The sequence below is a fragment of the Indicator indicator genome, chromosome 11, assembly GCF_027791375.1.
Source record: "Indicator indicator isolate 239-I01 chromosome 11, UM_Iind_1.1, whole genome shotgun sequence".
NCBI classification, from domain to species: Eukaryota; Metazoa; Chordata; class Aves; order Piciformes; family Indicatoridae; genus Indicator; species Indicator indicator.
In genome coordinates, this window is record NC_072020.1 from 31331862 (window position 1) to 31354399 (window position 22538).

The window sequence follows — 22538 nt, forward strand, 5'->3', positions numbered from 1 at the left end:
AATTTCCTTTATACCATCTAGTGACTCTCCATGCCCTGTTAAGGAGGCAGCATTTTCCATTGAGCTTTCATATCAAGTTGATTTATTCAATTAAGGTGAACCTGGTCAAATACTTTACTTACAGTGCTTATCTTGACTGTGCATCAATGTGTTGGTAATAGTAATCCTTCCACTACCCTCTTCTTGCTTCTGACTTGATTTGCAATGAAACCAAGTCACAATATTAGTACTGCTGGTGCTCATTGATTTAATTATGAAGAGACAGAAATTGACTTCATAGCTTGCTTGTTTTCAGGAATGTGCTGCACTGGAGCAGGTTTTCCTAGCACAGAAGAAACTAGCTGTGAGGAAAGGAAATATCTGCACTCAAAAAGAAAGCAAATCCCTTGAATATACTGAAACTTATGAAATAGAATCATAGAAAGGTTTGGGTTGGAAGGGACCACCAAAGATCAACCAGTCCAACCCCCTGCAGTGAACAGAGACATCCTTCACTAGGGTCTTATGAAGCCTGACCTTGAATACCTCCAGCAATTTTAAATACCCAAAATGGGGCCTCAGCTACCTCCCTGGGCAATCTGTTCCAGTGTTCCAGTGACCTAAGAACTTGTTCCTAACATCCAATCTAAATCTGCTCTTTAATTCAAAACCATTGTCCCTCATCCTATCACTGCAGGCCTTTGTAAACAGTCCCTCTCCAGCCCTCGTGTAGGTTATTCTCTGTTTATTTACAAGGCAGATATTATCTTTCCATACCTCGACCCTGCTGGTGGGCCAGAGGCTGAATTTCATTTGTAGGTGCTTATATTTGTCACTTCTACCTCCCCTTCCCCAGAGGCTATAAGAAACACCTGTTTGGGCAGCAAACAGTTGCCAAACATCTGTACCCTCCATGTTGAAAAAGGTGTGGAGCCAGCCCCAGCAGCTGCTGCATGCACCTCCCAGCAAGACCAGTGTGTAGAAGGGGTGGCTGAAGGTGTAGCTTCTTGTGCATCATGTAGCAGACAGAAAGAAATCAGTGCTCCCACTGCTGCCAGAGAGGCTGAGGGCCCAGGGAATGCAGTTCCCTTCTTGTAACACTTAGTAGGCTACCTGGATTACAACTAACACAGCTGAGCAGTCTGTTACCTATTGGACTAGCATCTAGAAAGTTGTCTCTCATAACCGGGATATTAAAGTCCAGTGGTTTTCAGACTACCAAAACCATCACCCTGCAGTTGTTGCTTCTTAATGAGAAAAAACTCAATCACATCCTTAATGTCTTCCTAGCACTTGGGATCACTTCTTTCTCTTTTATGAGACAGCCATCAAAACCACAAGACATTACAATTTGCAAGGCAGCAGGCTAATGATCTCGCAGTAAAACACCAGCATTGATGGTTGGCTGCACTCTTTTCTGACTTTGTAAAAGTTGCACAAGTAGTTCTCACTAATGTTAGTAGAAACTGGATGCATAGCTCGAGGACAGATTATAGTCTTTGTCTTGTAGAACATGAAAATAATTGAGACTCTCTTGTCAGGGCCTAAGCTATTCTAGGAGTGTTAATGTATTTTGGCAAGAGATGTCAAAAGTATATTTCACACTGAAAGGCACTTATCCTGCAATGTTAGATACGAACATACAAAATGCACAAGCCACCAAGCATTTCAGATCACTTTTGTGCTCTCCACTATTGCCCCGAAGTGTTCTGTTTTGTTTTCTTTTCTTTTTCAGCCAAGTTCAGCGTTTTTCTGCTGATAAATGAATGGTTATCCTTGAGGGTGACATTTGTTCCCTGTGCTAGAGTGTTTATCCTTAAACACAAGTTTCAATTACACCTTTTAAATTAAGTAATTAATAATACTCAGTCTCAAAAGAAATGTAAATGAGATTTATGCACAGAAACCACACCCCCATTTTTCATTAAGAAAAGGCTAATATTTGGGACTGTTTAAAGAGTAATATGGGTGGTTTGATTTTGTTTGTTTGTTTGGTTGTTTTTTTTTATTCAAGCTCCCTTTGAAATCAGTCCTATGATTTGTAAATGCTTAAAATGAGGGACTGGAGCACGTGCCCTATGAGGAGAGTCTGAGAGCCCTGGAGCTGCTTAGCCTGGAGAAGAGAAGACTGAGAGGGGATTTAATAAATGTTTCTAAATATCTGAGGGCTGGGGGTCAAGAGGGAGGGGACAGGCTCTGCTCAGCTGCACCCTGGGATAGGACAAGGGACAATGGATGGAAACTCCAGCACAGGAGGTTGCACCTCAACATGAGGAGGAACTTCTTCACTGGGAGGGTCCCAGAGCACTGGAACAGGCTGCCCAGAGAGGTTGTGGAGTCTCCTTCTCTGGAGACTTTCCAGACCCATCTGGATGCATTCCTGCATGACCTGTGCTAGGTTCTATGGTGCTGCTCTGGCAGGAGAGTTGGATTCAATGATCTGCAGAGGTCCCTTCCAACTCTTAACATCCTGTGGTCCTATGAAAACATTATTTTTTTTTTTTTTTTACTCCTTACAATGAACAACTTCCTGCATCAGCTGGGTTAATTCCATGTATGTGTTATTCCATGTATGTATATGTTAATTCCATGTAGTCTTACCACTACTTTTTATTTGGGCTTTTATTAGAGTCTTCAATGAGTTTTCACCCTGCCTAAGAAACAATCAGTGTAATGGTGGATTCAAGGAATCAAGAAATCACTGTCTCTGATTCTCTCAATTCATTACTGTCTCTCATTCTCCTTATTCTTTACTGTCTCTGATTCTCTTAATTCTTTACTGTCTCTGATTCTCTTAATTCTTTACTGTCTCTGATTCTCTTGATTCATTACTGTCTCTGATTCTCTTAATTCTTTACTGTCTCTGATTCTCTTAATTCATTACTGTCTCTGATTCTCTTAATTCTTTACTGTCTCTGATTCTCTTGATTCATTACTGTCTCTGATTCTCTTAATTCTTTACTGTCTCTGATTCTCTTAAATATTTACTGTCTCTGATTCTCTTAATTCATTACTGTCTCTGATTCTCTTAATTCTTTACTATCTCTGATTCTCTTAAATCTTTATTGTCTCTGATTCTCTTAAATCTTTATTGTCTCTGATTCTCTTAATTCTTTACTGTCTCTGATTCTCTGAATTCTTTGTCAAGCAGATATTATTTTAAATTTCCGAACAACATATGTCAGCAAGTCTGGCCAAGTTATATTTGAAGCAAGATCCATTTGTATCCACTACGTGACTACTTGGTTCATCATTGATTTAATTGCTGCACTTCCTTTTGACCTTCTCTATGCTTTCAATGTCACTGTGGTAAGTACAACACATCTTTTTTCAATTCTTCTTTTGTCTCCGTTGTTGTTCTTTTGAGTTGGTTGTAGGGTTTGGTTTCTTCCCTGGAGAATGCAACTAAATTAACTGAAATTAACTAAATTAACCTCTCCTTGACAGGGTGGAGAGGTGGGCACAAGCCAACCTCATGAGGTTCAACAAGACCAAGTGCAAGGTCCTGAAGCTGGGTCGAGGCAATCCCAAGCACAAATCCAGGCTGGGCAGGGACTGGCTGGAGAGCAGCCCTGAGGAGAGGGACTTGGGGGTGGTGGTGGATGAGAAGCTCAACATGAGCCAGCAGTGTGCACTTGCAGCCCAGAAAGCCAAGCAGAGCCTGGGCTGCATCAGAAGTGTGGCCAGCAGGTCAAGGGAGGTGATTCTCCCCCTCTACTCAGCTCTAGTGAGACCCCCCCTGGAGTACTGCATCCAGTTCTGGAGCCTCTGTTACAAGAGGGATCTGGACATGCTGGAAGGTGTCCAGAGAAGGGTCACCAGGATGATCAGAGGGCTGGAGCTGCTCTGCTATGAGGACAGACTGAAAGAGTTGGGGCTGTTCAGTCTGGAGAAGAGAAGGTTCTGAGGTGACCTTCTTGTGGCCTTCCAGTATCTGAAGGGGGCTACAAGAAAGCTGGGGAGGGACTTTTTAGGGTGTCAGGTAGTGATAGGACTGGGGGGAATGGAACAAAGTTGGAAGTGGGAAGATTCAGGCTGGATGTGAGGAAGAAGTTCTTCCCCATGAGAGTGGTGAGAGCCTGGAATGGGTTGTCCAGGGAGGTGGTTGAGGCCCCATCCCTGGAGGTGTTTAAGGCCAGGCTGGATGAGGCTCTGGCCAGCCTGATGTAGTGTGAGGTGTCCCTGGCCATGGCAGGGGGGTTGGAACTGGATGATCCTTGTGGTCCCTTCCAACCCTGACTGATTCTATTCTATGATTCTATGATTCAGAGAAATACTTTGTCTTCTTCAGCTGTGGAATGTGTTGGATGTTGAAGGAAATAATCAAATATATTTGTACATGTTGATTAAAAGTATTACAAGATTGTCAAAGTGGGGGGTTGGAAATAGACGATCCTTGTGGTCCCTTCCAACCCTGACTGATTCTATGATTCTATGATACTATGATTCATTAACAAAAAAAAAAAAAAAAAAAAAAAAGATACATGTACTTTTTTGTTTGTTTGGTATTTTTTGTTAATTAGCCTTAATTAGTAAGTACTTACTAAGTACTCTTCTATCTATGTTAGCTTCGTTTTTATTTGCACTTAAACACAATTCCCTATGGCTTTTGCTCTCTTATACTGCATAAATTCAGTTCTTATTCTTTCAAGACTTCTAAATTGTCACTGTGATAAAGTAAATCATTGTTATGGTCAGTATGGTCAACACTCTTTTCTCAACCAGGAATCTTACTATTCTTTACTTTCTTATTCTTCGCCTTCTTATTCTTTACCTCTGGGCTTTCTAGTGCAGAAATTACACCAGGATCATTAATTTTAATGATCACCTCTTTTAGGTGATCATAGATTTAGGGGTGACCTCATTAATGTTTATAAATATGTAAAGGGTGAGTGCCAAGAGGCTGGAGCCAGGCTCTGCTGGGTGATGCCCAATGACAGCACAGGGGCCAATGGTGGAAGTTGAGGCAAGGAAGTTCCATGGAAAAATGAAGAATAGTATTTTCTCCTGTGAAGGTGACAGAAGACTGGAACAGGCTGCCCAGGGGGTCTATGGAGTCTCCTCCTCTGGAGATGTTCAAAACCCACCTGGATGTGTTCCTGTGTGATCTGCTCTACATGATCCTGCTCTGGCAGGGAAACCGGACTGGATGAGGTTTTAAGGTCCCTTCCAGTCCCTAACATTCTGGGTGATTCTGTGTGAATAAAATGATAAAATGCTTAAGTTGCTTTGAGGTGGTGCTGTCACAATCCTCATGGGTTACCCATGTGTTGATTTACTTACATAAGGCAAGGTTTTTCTTCTGATAACCCTGCCTTATCCAGTAGAATAAGAAAATCCCAAGCAAAACTACGACGAACAAGCAAGTACCAAAAATCCCCAAACTCTCCCTTACCCTCCAATTCAGAAAGTTTAATTTTGGGAAAAAAAAAAAGGGGGGGGTGGCAGAAGTTTCTTAATCTTGTGGATTTTTCACCTAATAGAGTTAGGTTTTTAAGCTGTCCACTCTTTAATTCTCAGAATGTTGATCTTTTGAGGACAGATGCACTCCATCCCGTTTTCATTAAATGTGAGGTACAAGCAAACCTCCCTTCCATTAGGCCTAACCAGACCAAGATTGCACAGGGAAAATTGGTTAAGCCTCTGAAAGCCACTAACAAACCTCCTCCCCCATGGTTTACCAGAAGATAAGGACTCCCACCACAGAGCAGACAGGAGGGAGAAAAGACAGCGAGTTGGCCTTGCTGCCAACTTATAAAGAGATAGCAAAATTATGGGATTGAATAACAACATTACCATTTTGCAGCTCATCCCTGGACCTTCCTGATCCTCCTGGAGGACTCAACTCTATGTTTTGGTTTGTTTTGTTTTTTCTGGATGATCCTTGTGGTCCCTTCCAACCCTGACTGATTCTATGATTCTATCAAATACACTACTGCCTCTTTTTATCCCTTAGATTAAAACCAAATAGCGAGTTTAGCTGTGCTGGTTTAATTTCTATTAAGAAATTGTCATTGCATGAGCCAGGTCTGATCTTTTCCTTCAAGGAAAAAAAAAAAACAACTAACAAATAAAGTTCATCTTTTTATTTCTCTCTTTGTTTTTTATTTCTCTGTGTGTGTGTGTTTTGTGGGTTTTGTTTTGTTTTGTGGTTTGTTTTTTTGGTGGTGGTGGTGGTTCTGTTGTTGTTGTTGTGTTTGTTTAGGACTTTTTTGGGTGTTTGGCTTTAGTTTTTTGTTTGTTTTGTTTTGTTTTATTTTAGTTTGGTTTGGTTTCCCATTGAGAAGACTTCTATGTTTTTTTGTACTGAACTCTGCAAAAGAAAGTACTATCCAGTAACTTATTTTCTACAGTTCAAATGTCACAATGCTAAAACTGTTACTATAATATGACTAATGCACATCTCCTGTCTGTTGTACTTTTAAACATTTTTCCTTAATAAGATCATTAATGTGATCACAGTATCACAGTATATGAGAGGTAGGAAAGGACCTTGAGAGATCATCAGGTCCAACCCCCCTGCCAGAGCAGCATCACTTAGGGTAGTCTGCACAGGAATGCGTCCAGGTGGGGTTTGAAAGTCTCCAGAGAAGGAGACTCCACAACCCCCCTGGGCAGCCTGCTCCAGGGCTCTGTCACCCTCACTGGAAAGAAGTTTCTCCTCATGTTGAGGTGAAATCTTCTGTGTTCCAGCTTGTCCCTGTTGTTCCTTAGCTTATTACTGTGCACCACCCAAAAGAGCCTGGCCCCCTCCACTTGACACCCACCCCTCAGCTATTGATAGACATTGATCAGATCCCCTCTCAGCCTTCTCTTCTCCACACTAAACAGCCCCAGGGCTCTCAGTCTCTCTTCACAGGGGAGATGCTCAAGTCCCCTAAGCATCCTCCTGGCTCTCCCTTGGACTCTCTCCAGCAGGTCTCTGTCTCTCTTGAACTGGGGAGCCCCAAACTGGGCACAGGATTGCAGGTGTAGTCTCAGCAGGGCAGAGTAGAGAGGTAGAAGAACTTCCCCAGCCCTGCTGGACACCTTTCTTGATGCACCCCAGGATGCCATTTGCTCTCTTGGCCACAAGGGCACATTTTTGTCCCAGGCTGAACTTGCTGTCCACCAGCACTCCAAGGTCTTTCTCTGTAGAGCTGCTTTCCAGCAGAGCAGCCCTAACCTGTCCTGGTGCCAAAGAATATCCAGGGATGATGACGAAGAGTATCCAGGGACACTGAAATTTTCCTCTGTTAGTAGTGAATCCTTAATGAGATAATGATAGAGTAAGTCCTAACACTAAGCCCCAAGTGATAAATGATATATAATCATGCTGAAATCCAAATTAACATTGACTGACAAGCACAGCTCCCTGAGTGCTCCAAGACTTAAATACTTTGTCATCCTCCAGCTGGAGATTTGTGGAGTTTGGGTGTGTGAAAAAGCTGTGGAGTCTCTTGCTGTCCTTGGTGATATTTTGAGAGAAAAAAGGTAAAACTGTGTGAGTTGCTTCTACTGCTTTACACCTTGTAGGGATTCTCCTCTACCACTAAATGAGTGACTTTGTGGAGGTCTGAGACCTCAGGCGCTTTTAGGCCTGATCTCAACGCCTCAGCTCCTTCCATCCTTGTATTCTTCTGACAAAGAGCATCCCTTAATCTGTGGAAATGTTGAAATGCTGCCAAAGGAAAAAGCAGGATATTAAGCACTAGTTACAATGATTGAATTTTCTCTTTCAGAGTAACTATTGGTAGTTATAGAGTAAAAGTATTTTTTTTTTTTTGGTTGTGGGGAGGAAAACCAATTAACCAAGGAGACACTAGACATATTTTAAAATGCATCATGTTTCCTTATTAATTCCTTTTTGCTGAGGATGATTCTTGCAAGTAGAGAATTTTATCACTAGCTTGTAGCCATTTTATTTCTCAGTACTTTTCAGTCCTACGACTGAGTTTGTGTTTATGTTAGATAAAATTCTGTGGCTGTCCTTTTGACAGAGAAAGGTCAACCCAGCTAGTCTGAAACGATTAGCCAAATGAAAAACGTTGATGATTTTATCTCTGTGGGCAAAGGAAAATCTATGCAGGCAGAAGTATGAGTGCTGACTCCTCGTTTTGTCTTTCTCAATTTGCAACACAGAAAAGAAAGCTGCATGATGGCAGTTCAGGTCTTCCAATGACAGACTGGACACAATACAAGAAGAATGTTTGGCATGACTAATGAGAAAATTCAGTGTAATTACATATGATTAATTGCATCTGCATTCAAATTTATGCAGAAATTATTTTGCAACGAGAGAGCACTCAGGCCTTAAAATGAAACATGACTCCAAGTTAAAAAATAATATTATGATATCTGATCCACTGCTTTTTTATACTCATCAGTGTTCTGCAACTTGGTAATTTAGTCACAAGTGATACCTGGCAGGAGTACACCCATTATTATACACTTATAATTCTAACAGCCATTTTGATATTTCTTATTGGTAAGAAACTAATAAAACATAATTTCACCTAAATTATCATTATTTGTTTGTGATGTGATAGAACATAGGGGCCCACCTAAAGATGAAGATTCCAATGTGAAGGCCATAGCACATTTAAAATCATTATGCATCTGTTTATGTATTGCTACAACAGCCTGAAGCATTAGCCATGAATAGGGAAATCTCTATGTTAGGAATACACACAGAATCACACACACAGAATCAATAAGGTTGGAAAAGACCTCAAGGATCATCAAAGTCCAACCTGTCACCCAAGACCTCATGACTACTAAACCATGTCACCAAGTGCCATGTCCAATCCCATCTTGAATACAAAAGAACTATGTTTGGTTCAGATAAGCTGATGATAGTGAAGAAAAGGAGACCCTGGGAAATGGATTACCACAGAAAATGAAGTAATTGATTTAGTGGCATGAGGATGATTGAAGGGCTGGAGCACCCCTCCTATGCTACAGATTGAGAAAGTTGGGGCTGTTCAGTCTGGAGAAGAGAAAGTTCCAAGGAGACCTCATTGTGGCCTTCCAGTGTCTGCAAAGTGTCTGCTATACCTTATTGCCTCTTCCAGGCTTAATTATCAAGCTGATGTCATCTCACAAATAGTGGCGTTAGGCTTCTCTTTGCCTGTTAGCACAAACTCAAAATGATTGTGTGCTTGAAGGTGTTACATCTGTAGTTTCATGGTAGAATCAAATTAATATTAGTCAGTTTGACAATTATGCCTCTCTTTTAGAGTGGGAAAGATTCCATTTTTGCACAAAGACAAATTTTTATGTTAATCTGAAAAAAAAAAAAAAGACTGAATTAAAAAAAAAAAAAAAGCTCCTGGTACTTCAATTTCTTTGTTTCAAATTAGAAATGGTGTATGTGAATGTACACAGGAAAAGTAAGCACGTTGGACTTTTGCTATCTCCTTTGCTGTTCTCTGCTGCTGTAAGATTTCCTCTAAGCATAATCATAGAATCATAGAATCAACCAGGTTAGAAGAGACCTCCAAGATCATCCAGGCCAACAGGTAACATTTTCAGTAGTATCTGTTTCCCATAGAGACAGATCAAAAAGTCAATTCTCATATATGATAAGAACTTGAAGAGGAATAGCTCAGTCTATACTAATTCAAAACACAGACAGCAAATAAAGAACCTTTGCTTAAATCTGATCCCAGCAAAACCTATAGACATGAGAGCCAATCTATTGAGAAGCCAGTGGAATTAGAGGGGTAAGATCACAGAGGAGCCTCAAGCCAGTTCCTCTATTCCATGCCAGGTAATGGAAAACTAATTTTGCTTTTACAGGTAGCTGATAATCATTCCATGTCTTAAGGAAACCTTTGTTTTGAGGAGAACAAATGAGGAGAACAAGATGGAATGTAACAGAGTGGGAGGAGTGTAACTCTGTCTCACCTGAGTGGGAATGACCAGTCCAGGAGTCCTGTTTTATATCATAGAATCACAGAATCACCCGGGTTGGAAGAGACCTCCAAGATCATCCAGTCCAACTTATCACTCAGCCCTATCCAATCAACTAGACCATGGCACCAAGTGCCTCATCCAGGCTTCTCTTGAACATCTCCAGGCATGGCAACTCCACCACTTCCCTGGGCAGCACATCCCAATGGCAAATCTCTCTCTCTGTGAAGAACTTCCTCCTAACATCCAGCCTGTACCTCCCCTGGCACAGCTTGAGACTGTGTCCTCTTGTTCTGCTGCTGGTTGCTTGGGAGAAAAGACCAACCTCTGCCAGCAATGAGGTCTCCCCTGAGCCTCCTCTTCTCCAGGCTAAACACCCCCAGCTCCTTCAACCTCTCCTCACACTGCTGTGCTCCAGACCCCTCCCTAGCTTTGTCGCGCTTCTCTGGACGCATTCCAGTGCCTCATGTGCGGCTGTGTAACTGATTGAACAGCAGGCAAAATCCATTGAGTTCTAGAAGATAGTGTTTGATTTCATTGAAACAGGAGAGGTCTGGGATAGAAGTCAACTGCTGACCAGTTGGGTTTTTTTCCATTTTGTCTTAGGTTTCCCTTGTCCACCTTCTCAAGACAGTACGGTTGCTACGGCTCTTGCGCCTCCTGCAGAAGCTGGATCGCTACTCACAGCACAGCACAATTGTTCTCACGCTTCTCATGTCCATGTTTGCCTTGCTTGCTCACTGGATGGCCTGCATTTGGTATGTTATAGGGAAAAGGGAGATGGAACAGAATAACCCCCTTACCTGGGACATAGGTAAGTTCTTCTTTCCACCATAATTATATGTATACCTCTGTGCATGTGTGACAATGTCTCTCAATGTATAAAAACACATTGTGGTAGTTTACAAGGGGTGGATTGTGGTAGTTTTAGGCTGTGCCTAGAAAATTTTCCACACATCCTGAGCAAAAGTGGTAGAATGTAAATAAACCACCATTGGATGCAAAAGGGAAAATAATGATAAGGTCTAAATAATCCCACTGGACAGGTATCTAACATAAAGTTATTGTACACTAACTCTCTTTTTGACTCCTTGGCTCTAGCAGATACTAGCTTCTGGCTCCTGCTGGCTTTGCTGACCTTGGCTGTGTTCTTTGCTGTGGTTAAGTACTCACAGCCTACTCTCTGCTCTTCTCTCTTTTACCTTGTACAGGGGGGAAGGGAGCAGGGAGGGGGAAGCTGTTGGTAGCCCCCTGGTTTTGTCCAGGGGGGTTCTTGTGTTGCCTATAAATTGTAAATACATGTAAATATTGTATATTTTGTACATATTCATTACATTCCACATCTCTAGATTGTAATTGTGCTTAGAAATTTGCTTTCAACTGAGCTGGTCTGGCAATCTTATGCTGGGGGGAATTCCAACCCACCACACACATGTATAAGGCACTCAATATTTCCTGTTTTGTTTCATCTCATATGATTCTTTAGTGCTGCTTGTAGAGGAAAGTAAGAGATTGGTGTTCTGAATTCCTCTCTGATAAGAGAGAATTAAAATGGAAAAAAAATTGGGAAAAGTAGAAACCAAGATTTTTAAGAATGATTCAGTCTTTGGGGAACTGAGGATCTGGAGGATCTCAATAGCAAAGGTCTAGATAGATTATGTAGAAGAGTAGATGAGAAAGTTCATCCTGTTTTTGCAAATTAGCAAATTCTTCCATAGAGGCATTCCCTGGGGTGTGTTGATTGTTGCTTATTATATATTGAAACAGATAGGCTCTGAAATGCCTTCAAGTTAAAAAGTCCCTTTGGAAGTACTGTCCAGCTGGCTTGCAGGTGTTGCCTTTTGGACACAGCAGACAAGGTGTTTGTCACTGGGGCTTTTTAGTCTGGAGAAGACTGAGTGGGGAGCTAATAAATGTTTCTAAATATCTGAGGGTTGGGGGTCCAAGAAGGAGGGGACAGGCTCTACTCACTTGCACCCTGGGATAGAACAAGGGGTAATGGATAGAAACTCCAGCACAGGAGGAGGAACTTCTTCACTGTGAGGCTCACAGAGCACTGGAACAGGCTCCCCAGAGAGGTTGTGGAGTCTCCTTCTCTGGAGGCTTTCCAGCCCCATCTGGATGTGTTCCTATGTGACCTGTGCTAGATTCTATGGTCCTGCTCTGGCAGGGGATTGGACTTGATAATCTTTGAAGGTCCCTTCCAACCCCTAACATCCTGTGAGCCTCTGTGAAAAATGATTTTGGGATTTCAGGTTTGAGCCAATGTTTTGTTTCCATCCCTGCCTTGGTTCTGATTTCATTGAGCGTTTTAGGTAGACTCTTTAGACTTTAAGGTTTCCCTTGTTTTCTGTGAAGTTTATTACTATTCCTAATAGTTGTGATGGTACAATGGGGAAACAATAGACCTTGTAGAGGAATATGGCATCACCAGGAATTTGTGCAGTGTTGAATGTGTACTGCCTGTTAGCACAAGAGCTGATAACCTTTCCTTGTGGGTCATTCTAGATTTGCTGTAGTGGTGTATTTCTTCTGCTGTCTTTCTCAAGTGACATATCAATATCAAGCATCCCTTTTCCTCCCTAGCCTCCCTCTTCTTTCTGGTTCCTTGTCTTCTATAGTTTTCATTCTACTTGTATTTGCTTTTACCCTAAATTTGCTACATGCTCACTGAATCAGGACAGGAAACAAGGCCAGGGATAAAATTAACTGGAAGGGGGCAGCTCTGCTGGCTTTCTTTAGGCTGTTAGATGGTAAAGACATAATTTAAAAGCACATTAATAATTTAGAATATCTAAGTTATCTGTGAGAGTAAAAGAATGCACATGTATCCCTTTCATAAAAAAAAAAAGAGTATCTAATTGCAAGACAGAGTTTCCAAATAGACAAAAAAAATATTTAGTGAAGAGAATGATGTAAATAATTGTGACCAAAAGTTCAATGATGTGCATTCAAACTGCAGTGTTCCCTATTCTTACTTCCTTTGATTTCTTTCTTCTCTCCTAACTCCATTATTATCTGTCTAAATATCATGTAATACCAGGAAGTCTGAAGGAAAAATGACAGGGTTGTGGAAGGTATCTGACCTCAGATGAGGTGAGGATGCCAGGTCAGGAAGAGGAGAAGAAGAAAGTCCAGTAAACAAATCTCTCCAGTTTGTCTATAGGTTACTGAAAGCTTTGTGGAGTCTTTTTATTCTTCTAGTTGGTTGTTTATTTCTCCTTTCCTTTGTAAACCAGGTCTTTGACCTGCTGCTGAACTCCTCATAGAGAGCAAACCTCTCAAAGAAAATAGTGCAGCTGTAGGGGATAATACACAAAGAAAGCCCACTGTGCACAAATTGGTCAAATACTCCTAACAGAAAAACAAATCCAGATAATAATAACAAAAAAGAGGAATGTCACTGGCAGGAAGTATCTATGAAAACATATTGCCAGCTTATATAGGCCAAAAATCATAGCTGATCTCAAAGCATCCATTGCAGTCCAAATGATGAAGATGAGCTGCATCCTTGCTCCCCAGGCAGGGCTGCTGGCTATGCTCTTCATGCAGTCTGTCCCTCTCCCTTTTCCCTGAGCTGAGGCTGCTTTCAGGAAATTCTCACCATATCCCTTTTGGCTCTTGGCATTTATTGATAAGAAAAATACTTATTTTCACCTTTCAGGTTTGTCCTCTCTGGGGCAATGGCAGTAATAAGCTAACATCTCAACCACCTCATTACAACTCCGAGTTTATCCAGAACTGAGACATGCCATGAAAGTCCCATTTGCATCTCAGTGAAATATTTTATCTGGGTTATCATGCCTTGGTTGTCTTCTAGCAGGCTTCCTTGACAAGGACTTCTTAACAGCCTCTTGCCACTGACTTGTCTCAAACTGAAACTTGATGACCTTCCCTAGACAGCTGCACACAATGTAACTCCCTATCAGAGGAGCCAAGGCACCTCTTGGTGGTGTGTACTCTTGGACTCTTGGCAAAAGGGCTTTGCTGTTAAGCTTACAGACTGAATTTATTTTAATTTTTTCCCAAAAGTGTGGGTTTGCCTTTTTGTTTGGAAAGTTATTCTACCAGCTTCATGAATAGCCTCTCAAATATTTTGAAACTATAAATGTATAATGATTACACCGCAGTGCAGTATCTGTCAGAATGGTTATTTCTAAAGTTCTCTCTAGCACTGAGTTAAATATTTATGGTTTTGGGGATGTGTTTGGGTTTCGGTTTTGCGTGTTGGTTGTTTTTGGTTTGGTTTGGGTTTTTTTTAAGGAAAACAGTTTTAAAACATTAAAGCATTAGAAATTTGGGGGATTTTTTGTTTCTTTGTTTAAGAGCACAGAAATCTCCAGATATCTGTCATGAAGCCATTACTTTGCAATGATACATAAATTTCTCTTTAAGCTCATGTGTCACATATATGAGCAGAAAAATAAGATTATGTAGTTTCTTCAATCAGTGCAAATTCTTTTGCTCTCTACATGTGAACTCCTTGCTGGGCAAGCACAATGAAGTTAAGTCTTGGCCCTTTGTGTGGTACAAGCTTTGCTGCTCCGGTGATTCAAATCTGATTATATGTAGCCAGGCTTTTTTTCTCACCTTAAAACTCTTCCAATCACCAGTCCACTACACCTCATAGCATCCATGTTCTGGTGTGGATTAGAAGGGCTGTGGTTAGTAGGTTGAGAGAGGTTCTCCTCTCCCTCTACTCTGCCCTGGTGAGACTGCATCTGGAATATTGTGTCCAGTTCTGGGCCCCTCAGTTCAAGAAGGACTTCAGGGAACTCCTTGAAAGAGTCCAGTGCAGAGCCACAAAAATGATCAAAGGAGTGGAACATCTTCCTTCTGAGGAGAGGCTGAGGGAGCTGAGGGCTCTGGAGCTTGGAGAGGAGGAGCCTGAGAGGTGACCTCCTTCATGTTGCTAAAGATGTGCAGGGTGAGTGCCCAGAGGCTGGAGCCAGGCTCTGCTGGGTGATGCCCAATGACAGCACAAGGGGCAGTGGTGGAAGTTGAGGCATAGGAACTTCCATGGAAATAGGAGGAAGAAATTTTTTCTCTGTGAGGGTGACAGAACACTGGAATAGGCTGCCCAGGGTGTTGTGGAGTCTCCCTCTCTGGAGATATTCGAGACCCTCCTGGATGAGTTCCTGTGTGATCTGCCCTAGGTGATCCTGCTCTGGAAGGGGGGTTGGACTGGGTGAGCTCTCGATGTCCCTTCCAGCACCCGGGATTCTGTGATTCTGTGATCCCTGTTGCTGATATATTGAGGGCTGATATATTGAGTAGGTGTAATTCATGGTACAACTCATTAAGCAAAGTAAAATGAGATCTGAGGATCATAATAAATCACAAACAAACAAATAATGCACGCAGGAGAAAACTCACTTGAGGTATAATAAAAGTTGCATTATTCTAAAACACTGAGGATATTCTCTTCTATATGAAGGTCTCACTGGGAAATTTTTGTGCAGTTTTGGAGAACGTGTAAGAGATTTCTTACCACAAGAAAAGCAGTAGAATAGTATAAAAACATAGAATCTTGGAATCATAGAATTGATTTGGTTGGAAAAGACCTCCAAGATCATTGAAGGATGGTTCAGGCTGGAGGGGACCTCCAAAGCTCATCCAGTCTGACCTCCCTGCACTCAGCAGGGACATCCCCAACTAGATCAGGCTGCCCAGGGCCTCCTCCAGCCTCACCTTAAACATCTCCAGGGAAGGAGCCTCAACCACCTCCCTGGAAAACCTCTTCCAGTGTTCCACTACCCTCAGAGTAAAGAATCTGTTCCTAACATCCAATCTCAATCTGCTCTGCTCTAGTTTGAAGCCATTGTCCCTCATCCTGTCCCTGCAGGCCTTTGCAAACAGTCTCTCTCCAGCATTCCTGGAGCCCCCTTCAGGTACTGCCAGGCTGCTATTAGGTCTCCCTGGAGCCTCCTCTTCTCCAGGCTGAACACCCCCAGCTCCCTCTGCCTGTCCTCAGAGCAGAGCTGCTCCAACCCCCTGAGCATTCTCATGGCCTCCTCTGGACCCTCTCCATCAGCTCCATGTCCTTCCTCTATTGAGGGCTCCAGAGCTGTACACAGCACTCCAGGTGAGGTCTCCCCAGAGCAGAGCAAAGTGGCAGAATCACCTCTCTGGCTCTGCTGGCAATGCTGCTTTGGATGCAGCCCAGGCTGGGATTTGCCTTCTGGTCTGCAAGCTCACACTGCCTGCTCCTGTCCAGCTTCTCATCCAGTAGCACCCCCAAGTCCTTTTCCTCAGAGCTGCTTTCTATCACCTCCTCCCCCAGCTTGTATTGATGGCAAGGATTGTTGTGGCCCAGGTGCAGCACCTCACCTTGTATTTACAAGTTTTAATTTTTAAACTTTTAATTTTATTGTATGTCTAGTTGACAACATTAAAAAAATACAATTAAAAAACAAACGAACAAAAGACCACAGCAGCAACAACAAAACCCAGTGGAATTTCTATAAATTTTTATTAGAAGGAATGTATCTTGTCCTTGGAGAGTATGCTTTTTGTTCTTCTCTGAAGGGGGTCAAGTGGTGGTGTTCATCTGAAGAACTGCTACTCTGGATATGGATGCTGCAATACATGGGCTGAAATGTGTGGAAAGGTTTGTTCTAAAGAAAGGAAAACCATGCCTGGAATGAAAAGATTGCTTTGCTTTTTATATTTATATTCAGTTTTGGAGGGGAGTAAAGGCAGAGGAATAAAAAAGCTTTTAACAACCTCCTTTATCCCATTTAGTGCTTCCTCAGAAAGCCTATGGCACATATTTCAGGACCAAAGTTCTGATAACATTTAAAGCAAACATTTTACACTGCAGTACTTTTAACCTAACACTTTGGACTTTGCTGTGCCATCAGATATGCACCATAGCTCAGATCTCACAACACTGACTACAGTGGGAATAGCATTTTCTTTTTTGTGTCTATTTCTCTGGCTAATTTAAACCAATGAGGTGCTTAATTAGCATTTGGATGGGGGCAATGGGACTGGTAAAGTTCTCCCCGTGACAATTGTGTTTGCTTTCTTCTCCCTGAGCCTAACTGCAAGCTTCATTTCTTTTGTCCTTACACAGGCAACATTTTCATTGCAGATAATTTAAAGATATGGTTACATTCCCAAATTTAGCTGTCTGGTTGCACAATGAGAAATATGTAGTGTCAGGGAATGTTATTCAAGAACTGTCATCATCACATGATGGCATGGAGACATATACCAATGCAGATCTGGACATCTTGCTTAGCACTAGTATTGTTATTGTTATTGTAATTGATTGCTTGAGTTACTTGGAAGATATGGACTATGGGCACTGCTTCCAGGTGCTACCTATAGCTCAGAAAATTCTCTCATCCCAGGAAATAGTTTCTCCAATGCAGCAGCTTGATTCTAATATCTGTGTCCAGTTCTGGGCCCCTTGATTCAAGAAAGATGTTGAGGTGCTGGAACGTGTCCAGAGAAGGGTGACAAAGCTGGGGAGGGTTCTGGAGCACAGCCCTGTGAGGAGAGGCTGAGGGAGCTGGGGGTGTTTAGCCTGCAGAAGAGGAGGCTCAGAGGAGACCTCATTGCTGTCTACAACTACCTGAAGGGAGGTTGTAGCCAGGTGGGGGTTGGTCTCTTCTCCCAGGCAACCAGCAGCAGAACAAGAGGAGGACCAGCAGAACAAGTCTCAAGCTGTGCCAGGGGAGGTCCAGGCTGGATGTTAGGGGGAAGTTCTTCACAGAGAGAGAGATTTGCCATTGGAATGTGCTGCCCATGGAGGTGGTGGAGTCACCATCCCTGGAGATGTTCAAGAGAAGTCTGGATGAGGCACTTAGTGCCATGGTCTGGTTGATTGGATAGGGCTGAGTGATAGGTTGGACTGGATGATCTTGGAGGTCTCTTCCAACCCGGTTGATTCTGTGATTCTATGATATAAAACAGGACTCCTGGACTGGTCATTCCCACTCAGGTGAGACAGAGTTACACTCCTCCCACTCTGTTACATTCCATCTTGTTCTCCTCATTTGTTCTCCTCAAAACAAAGGTTTCTTTAAGATATGGCATGATTATCAGCTATCTGTAAAAGCAAAATTAGTTTTCCATTACCTGGCATGGAGCAGAGGAACTGGCTTGAGGCTCCTCTGTGATCTTACCCCTCTAATTCCACTGGCTTCTCAATAGATTGGCTCTCATGTCTATAGGTTTTGCTGGGATCAGATTTAAGCAAAGGTTCTTTATTTGCTGTCTGTGTTTTGAATTAGTATAGACTGAGCTATTCCTCTTCAAGTTCTTATCATATATGAGAATTGACTTTTTGATCTGTCTCTATGGGAAACAGATACTACTGAAAATGTTACCTGTTGCTAAAGGCTTTCATTCTGATAGAGTCATATGAGCTGTTGGAACTCTATGGTCTTTAGTGTAGTAAGAAGATTAAGAGAAGTCCAAGAGTCAGGTTGCTGGTTCCCTTTAATAGTCAAAACCTTCAAGTATAATTTTTGTAATTATTGTGAAAAAAAATTCCTTCCTGCCCACCAGAAATTCAGCTGCAACTTTTTGTCAGTCCACCCACAGTACCACTTACAACATTTCCATTATGCAGAAGCTGTCATCAAAACAAAATTAAATAAGCAAACGAAAAAAAACAAACAAACCAGTCAACCTGTGCTTTGATAGGAAATAAAGTTCATGTGTTTACTCTGGGAAAACCTTCAAAATCAGATCTGTAAAAGTTATTCCTCAGTTATTTAAATCTTTATCTCAATAAAATACCTCCACCTCTATCTCATTTTATTAATTTCTTCTGAAAGCAAGACCTCAGTCATGACTGAACCATTTTACTTTCACATACTCTGCAACAAAAAGTTTCCCCACACAAACTGTTTATCACAGACTTGCAATCAGAGCCCTTAAAAGGGACTTGGGTGCCTGGATCTCAGTAAAGGGTTCGTGAATTGGATTGGCTCTAAGGGCAGTGGGTGGCAGATTTAGGTGCAAAAGGAGGTGCACATCACCTGAGTGGAACAAGTAGGAAATGCTGAAAAGAGGGTCATGCCTTCAGGTCCTTTCACTTGGGGTTTATAGGCCTTATGCTGGGCTGCAGGGAAGTTGTAAGCTCTTTTTGCAGGTGCTGAAGGGTATTTCTATTTGATATAAAGGGCTTTGACATAGAAATCTCTCATATAGTGTCAATTCAAACTGGTCAGTCTGCCAGTTTTGAGTTTTCTGGAAGTTCATCCATGTTTGCACAGTGGTGGACTTTTGCTGCTCAGGATTTTCCCTTTCTGCAGCAGTTCATGCACTCTCCTGAGTCCACACAAGCAGCTTGGTCTTGTCTCCATCTAGAGCACAGATGTGAAGTAGGTTGTTCTGGTAGAAAGCAAAACAAGAGGCCATTGATTTCTTTTGGACACAGAAGGAGGGAGAGACGTTGTTTCTGATTTTGACGTTTCTTCATCATGGGGTTCAGGCACTGGAACTTGTGTCTAAAGTATGGGAGACAGAGATACAAGGCAAGTCTCTCTTAGAGATCACCAAGTCCTGATGTATGGGTTACTTCCTGAGCAACTCTTTTCCCTGAGTCCTGATTTTTCTTTTCATTCCCAAACTGATGTGATTTCAACAGGAAAATGGCCAACACCCATGAAGCTAGAGATAAAGGCTTGGACTCTTCAAGGCTGAGGGAAACAGCAATCTGAAGCCTTTTATGTTTCTTTTTACCAGTCAGGCAGTAGGGTAAATGGCAACCCATAAGCTCACTCTTTTGCAATTGATCTTCTAAAGCTGTGCAATCATGAGTAACAGAGGAAGAACAAGAGTTCACAATTACCTTCCCCATGGAGTTTTCCAGAGGATGTAGATGCAGGGGCAAGGTGGCTGAAGGATCCCCACTGGATGCAGATATGACAGATGCTCTGATTGTCTTAATGCTAAAAGGTGGTAACATTTCTGGCCTGCTGCAGAAGTTGGTTGGCATAGACTACATCTACACATAGACTACATCTACACATCTTAATTGTGAATGTCTAAGGCCTTAGATACAAACTTTACATCAGATTCTTGAGCCTGGATTCCTCAATTCTGTCCAAGTTCTTTGTGGCTCCTCAGTAGCTTCAGTCTTGTCGACATCAAGCTGGAATATCCTTCAAGAGTGTTGTTTCCTGATGAGTTTCAACATCTTGGAAAGTTTTTAGTGCCAGGAGGCTTTTTCCAAGCTTGTGCTAAGAAAGCTTAAGCAGTCTTTGTTAGTTTCCTTAACACCTTGAGCAATTTTACCAGGAATTCTGAAACTGCAGATTTAAGCATATCTGGGGCAATAGATACTTGTAGCATTGGCACATTTATTCAGGTTAAAAGGAAGTCTGTCCTCTTTTCAGAAAAAAAAAAAAAAGATTAAAAAAAGAGAGACTATTTTTAGGCATGTGTATCTGCTAGGTCTTCCTCAGATCATAGAATCATAGAATCATAGAATCAGTCAGGGTTGGAAGGGACCACAAGGATCATTCAGTTCCAACCCCCCTGCCATGCCCAGGGACACCTCACACTACATCAGGCTGGCCAGAGCCTCATCCAGCCTGGTCTTAAACAACTTCAGGGATGGGGCCTCAACCACCTCCCTGGACAACCCATTCCAGGCTCTCACCACTCTCATGGGGAAGAACTTCTTCCTCATGTCCAGCATGAATCTCCCCACTTCCAGCTTTATTCCATTCCCCCCAGTCCTGTCACTACCTGATAGCCTAAAAAGTCCCTCCCCAGCTTTCTTGTAGCTCCCTTCAGATACTGGAAGGCCACAAGAAGGTCACCTTGGAGCCTTGTCTTCTCCAGACTGAACAGCTCCAACTCTCTCAGTCTGTCCTCATAGCAGAGCAGCTCCAGCCCTCTGATCATCCTCATGGCCTCCTCTCTGGACACCTTCCAGCATGTCCAGATCCCTCTTGTAACAGAGGCTCCAGAACTGGATGCAGTACTCCAGGTGGGGTCTCACCAGAGTGGAGCAGAGGGGGAGAATCACCTCCCTTGCCCTGCTGGCCACACTTCTCTTGCTGCAACCCAGGATCTGCTTGGATCTCTGGGCTGCAAGATAATGTATGTTAATGAAATACTCCAAGTTTCTGGAGTCTTTGGACCCAGCATAACCATGGAGTAACTAAGAATAGAAATCATATTGGAAAAATTAGTGTCATTAAGTAGTAACTAGTTAACCCTTGACTTCTAGTATTTTCGTATCCTATTAATGCTCATAATGTATTACAGAAGAAGGTAAAACATTCATATATCATCAAGTTTTTTGCACAGAATTTTAATGACTTGAATGGCTAGATATGAACAAAAATTTGGTATCAAAACTGAGATAGACACTTAGGACATGGACCTGATGGAGAGGGTCCAGAGGAGGGCCATGAGAATGATCGGGGGGTTGGAGCAGCTCTGCTCTGAGGCCAGGCTGAGGGAGCTGGGGGTGTTCAGCCTGGAGAAGAGGAGGCTCTGGGGAGACCTAATAGCAGCCTGGCAGTACCTGAAGGGGGCTCCAGGAAGGCTGCAGAGAGACTGTTTGCAAAGGCCTGCAGGGACAGGACGAGGGACAATGGCTTCAAACTAGAGCAGAGCAGATTGAGATTGGATGTGAGGAAGAAGTTCTTCACTGTGAGGGTGGTGGAACACTGGAAGAGGTTTTCCAGGGAGGTGGTTGAGGCTCCTTCCCTGGAGATGTTCAAGGTGAGGCTGGAGGAGGCCCTGGGCAGCCTGATCTAGTTGGGGATGTCCCTGCTGAGTGCAGGGAGGTCAGACTGGATGAGCTTTGGAGGTCCTTTCCAGCCTGGACCATTCTATGATTCTATGTGTTTTGTGTTTTTAAATATGAATTTTCTTAAATATTAATGCTCCCAGATCACTCCAGCTCTGTCTCTGTACAATATTTCCTTCTGTTTGTTAGAAAATTAATAAATTTGGGCTTGAATGTTGCATGAACAATGTCCAAATCCAAGCTTCTGAAAACAGAACAGAAAAGAGGATTAAAATAATGGGCAATTTTCAGCCTGCCTTTGAACTCTCTGAAGTTTCAACATATTCTTGGCAAGACAGGCAATGAGGAGCTTAATTTAAAGGTTGTGAAAATGGAGATTTTTCTGTGATCACAGATCTCCACTTTGTGGGGCTGTCAGGTAGATGAGCTAATGAAAGACATGGGATAAAATTTTAGTGCTAAGGAGCAATCAGGGTTTGGAGCTAGGTCTTGTGCTTGCAGATACATCTACCTACTTCTCAGTTCCAGACCTGCCTTCTGGAGTTTGAGCCTGGACAAAACTGCTTCTAGTAATTTCAACACTTATTCACCTTAATAAGAGCCAACAGTGATGAAGTACAACTGGAGTCTTGGGAAAGACTGCAGCTGACAGCTGCCCTGGCACTGCCAGGCAAGTGGCAAGGTTCAGGCCACCTCACTGGTCTGTTTTGATTATGTCAGTCTAGGGTAAGAACAACAGTTCAATTTCTTTTGTTGCATTGATAGATCTAAGTGGACCTTCTTTTCTACCAGAAAGAGTACTTGTAATTTTCCAAGGCTCTTGGCCAAGAAAACTGCGTGGTAATACAAAATGTTGGTCTAGTTCCACCTCTCCAAACACTCCCATCCATCAGGTTATAACTGATGGGTAGATTTATCAGTCCTTGCAAGTGAGAAA

At 42.5% G+C, this 22538-nt stretch overlaps 1 protein-coding gene across 1 annotated transcript in view; it reads left to right on the top strand.

Annotated features, from left to right (window-relative positions):
* The window catches only part of KCNH8 (potassium voltage-gated channel subfamily H member 8), a 247748-nt gene that overhangs the window by 143496 nt on the left and 81714 nt on the right, over nucleotides 1-22538 (top strand). The window contains exons 6-7 of the mRNA XM_054384755.1: nucleotides 3131-3288; nucleotides 10480-10687. Of these exons, the coding sequence (XP_054240730.1) occupies nucleotides 3131-3288; nucleotides 10480-10687 (366 nt within the window). The remainder of the gene's footprint in view (nucleotides 1-3130; nucleotides 3289-10479; nucleotides 10688-22538) is intronic.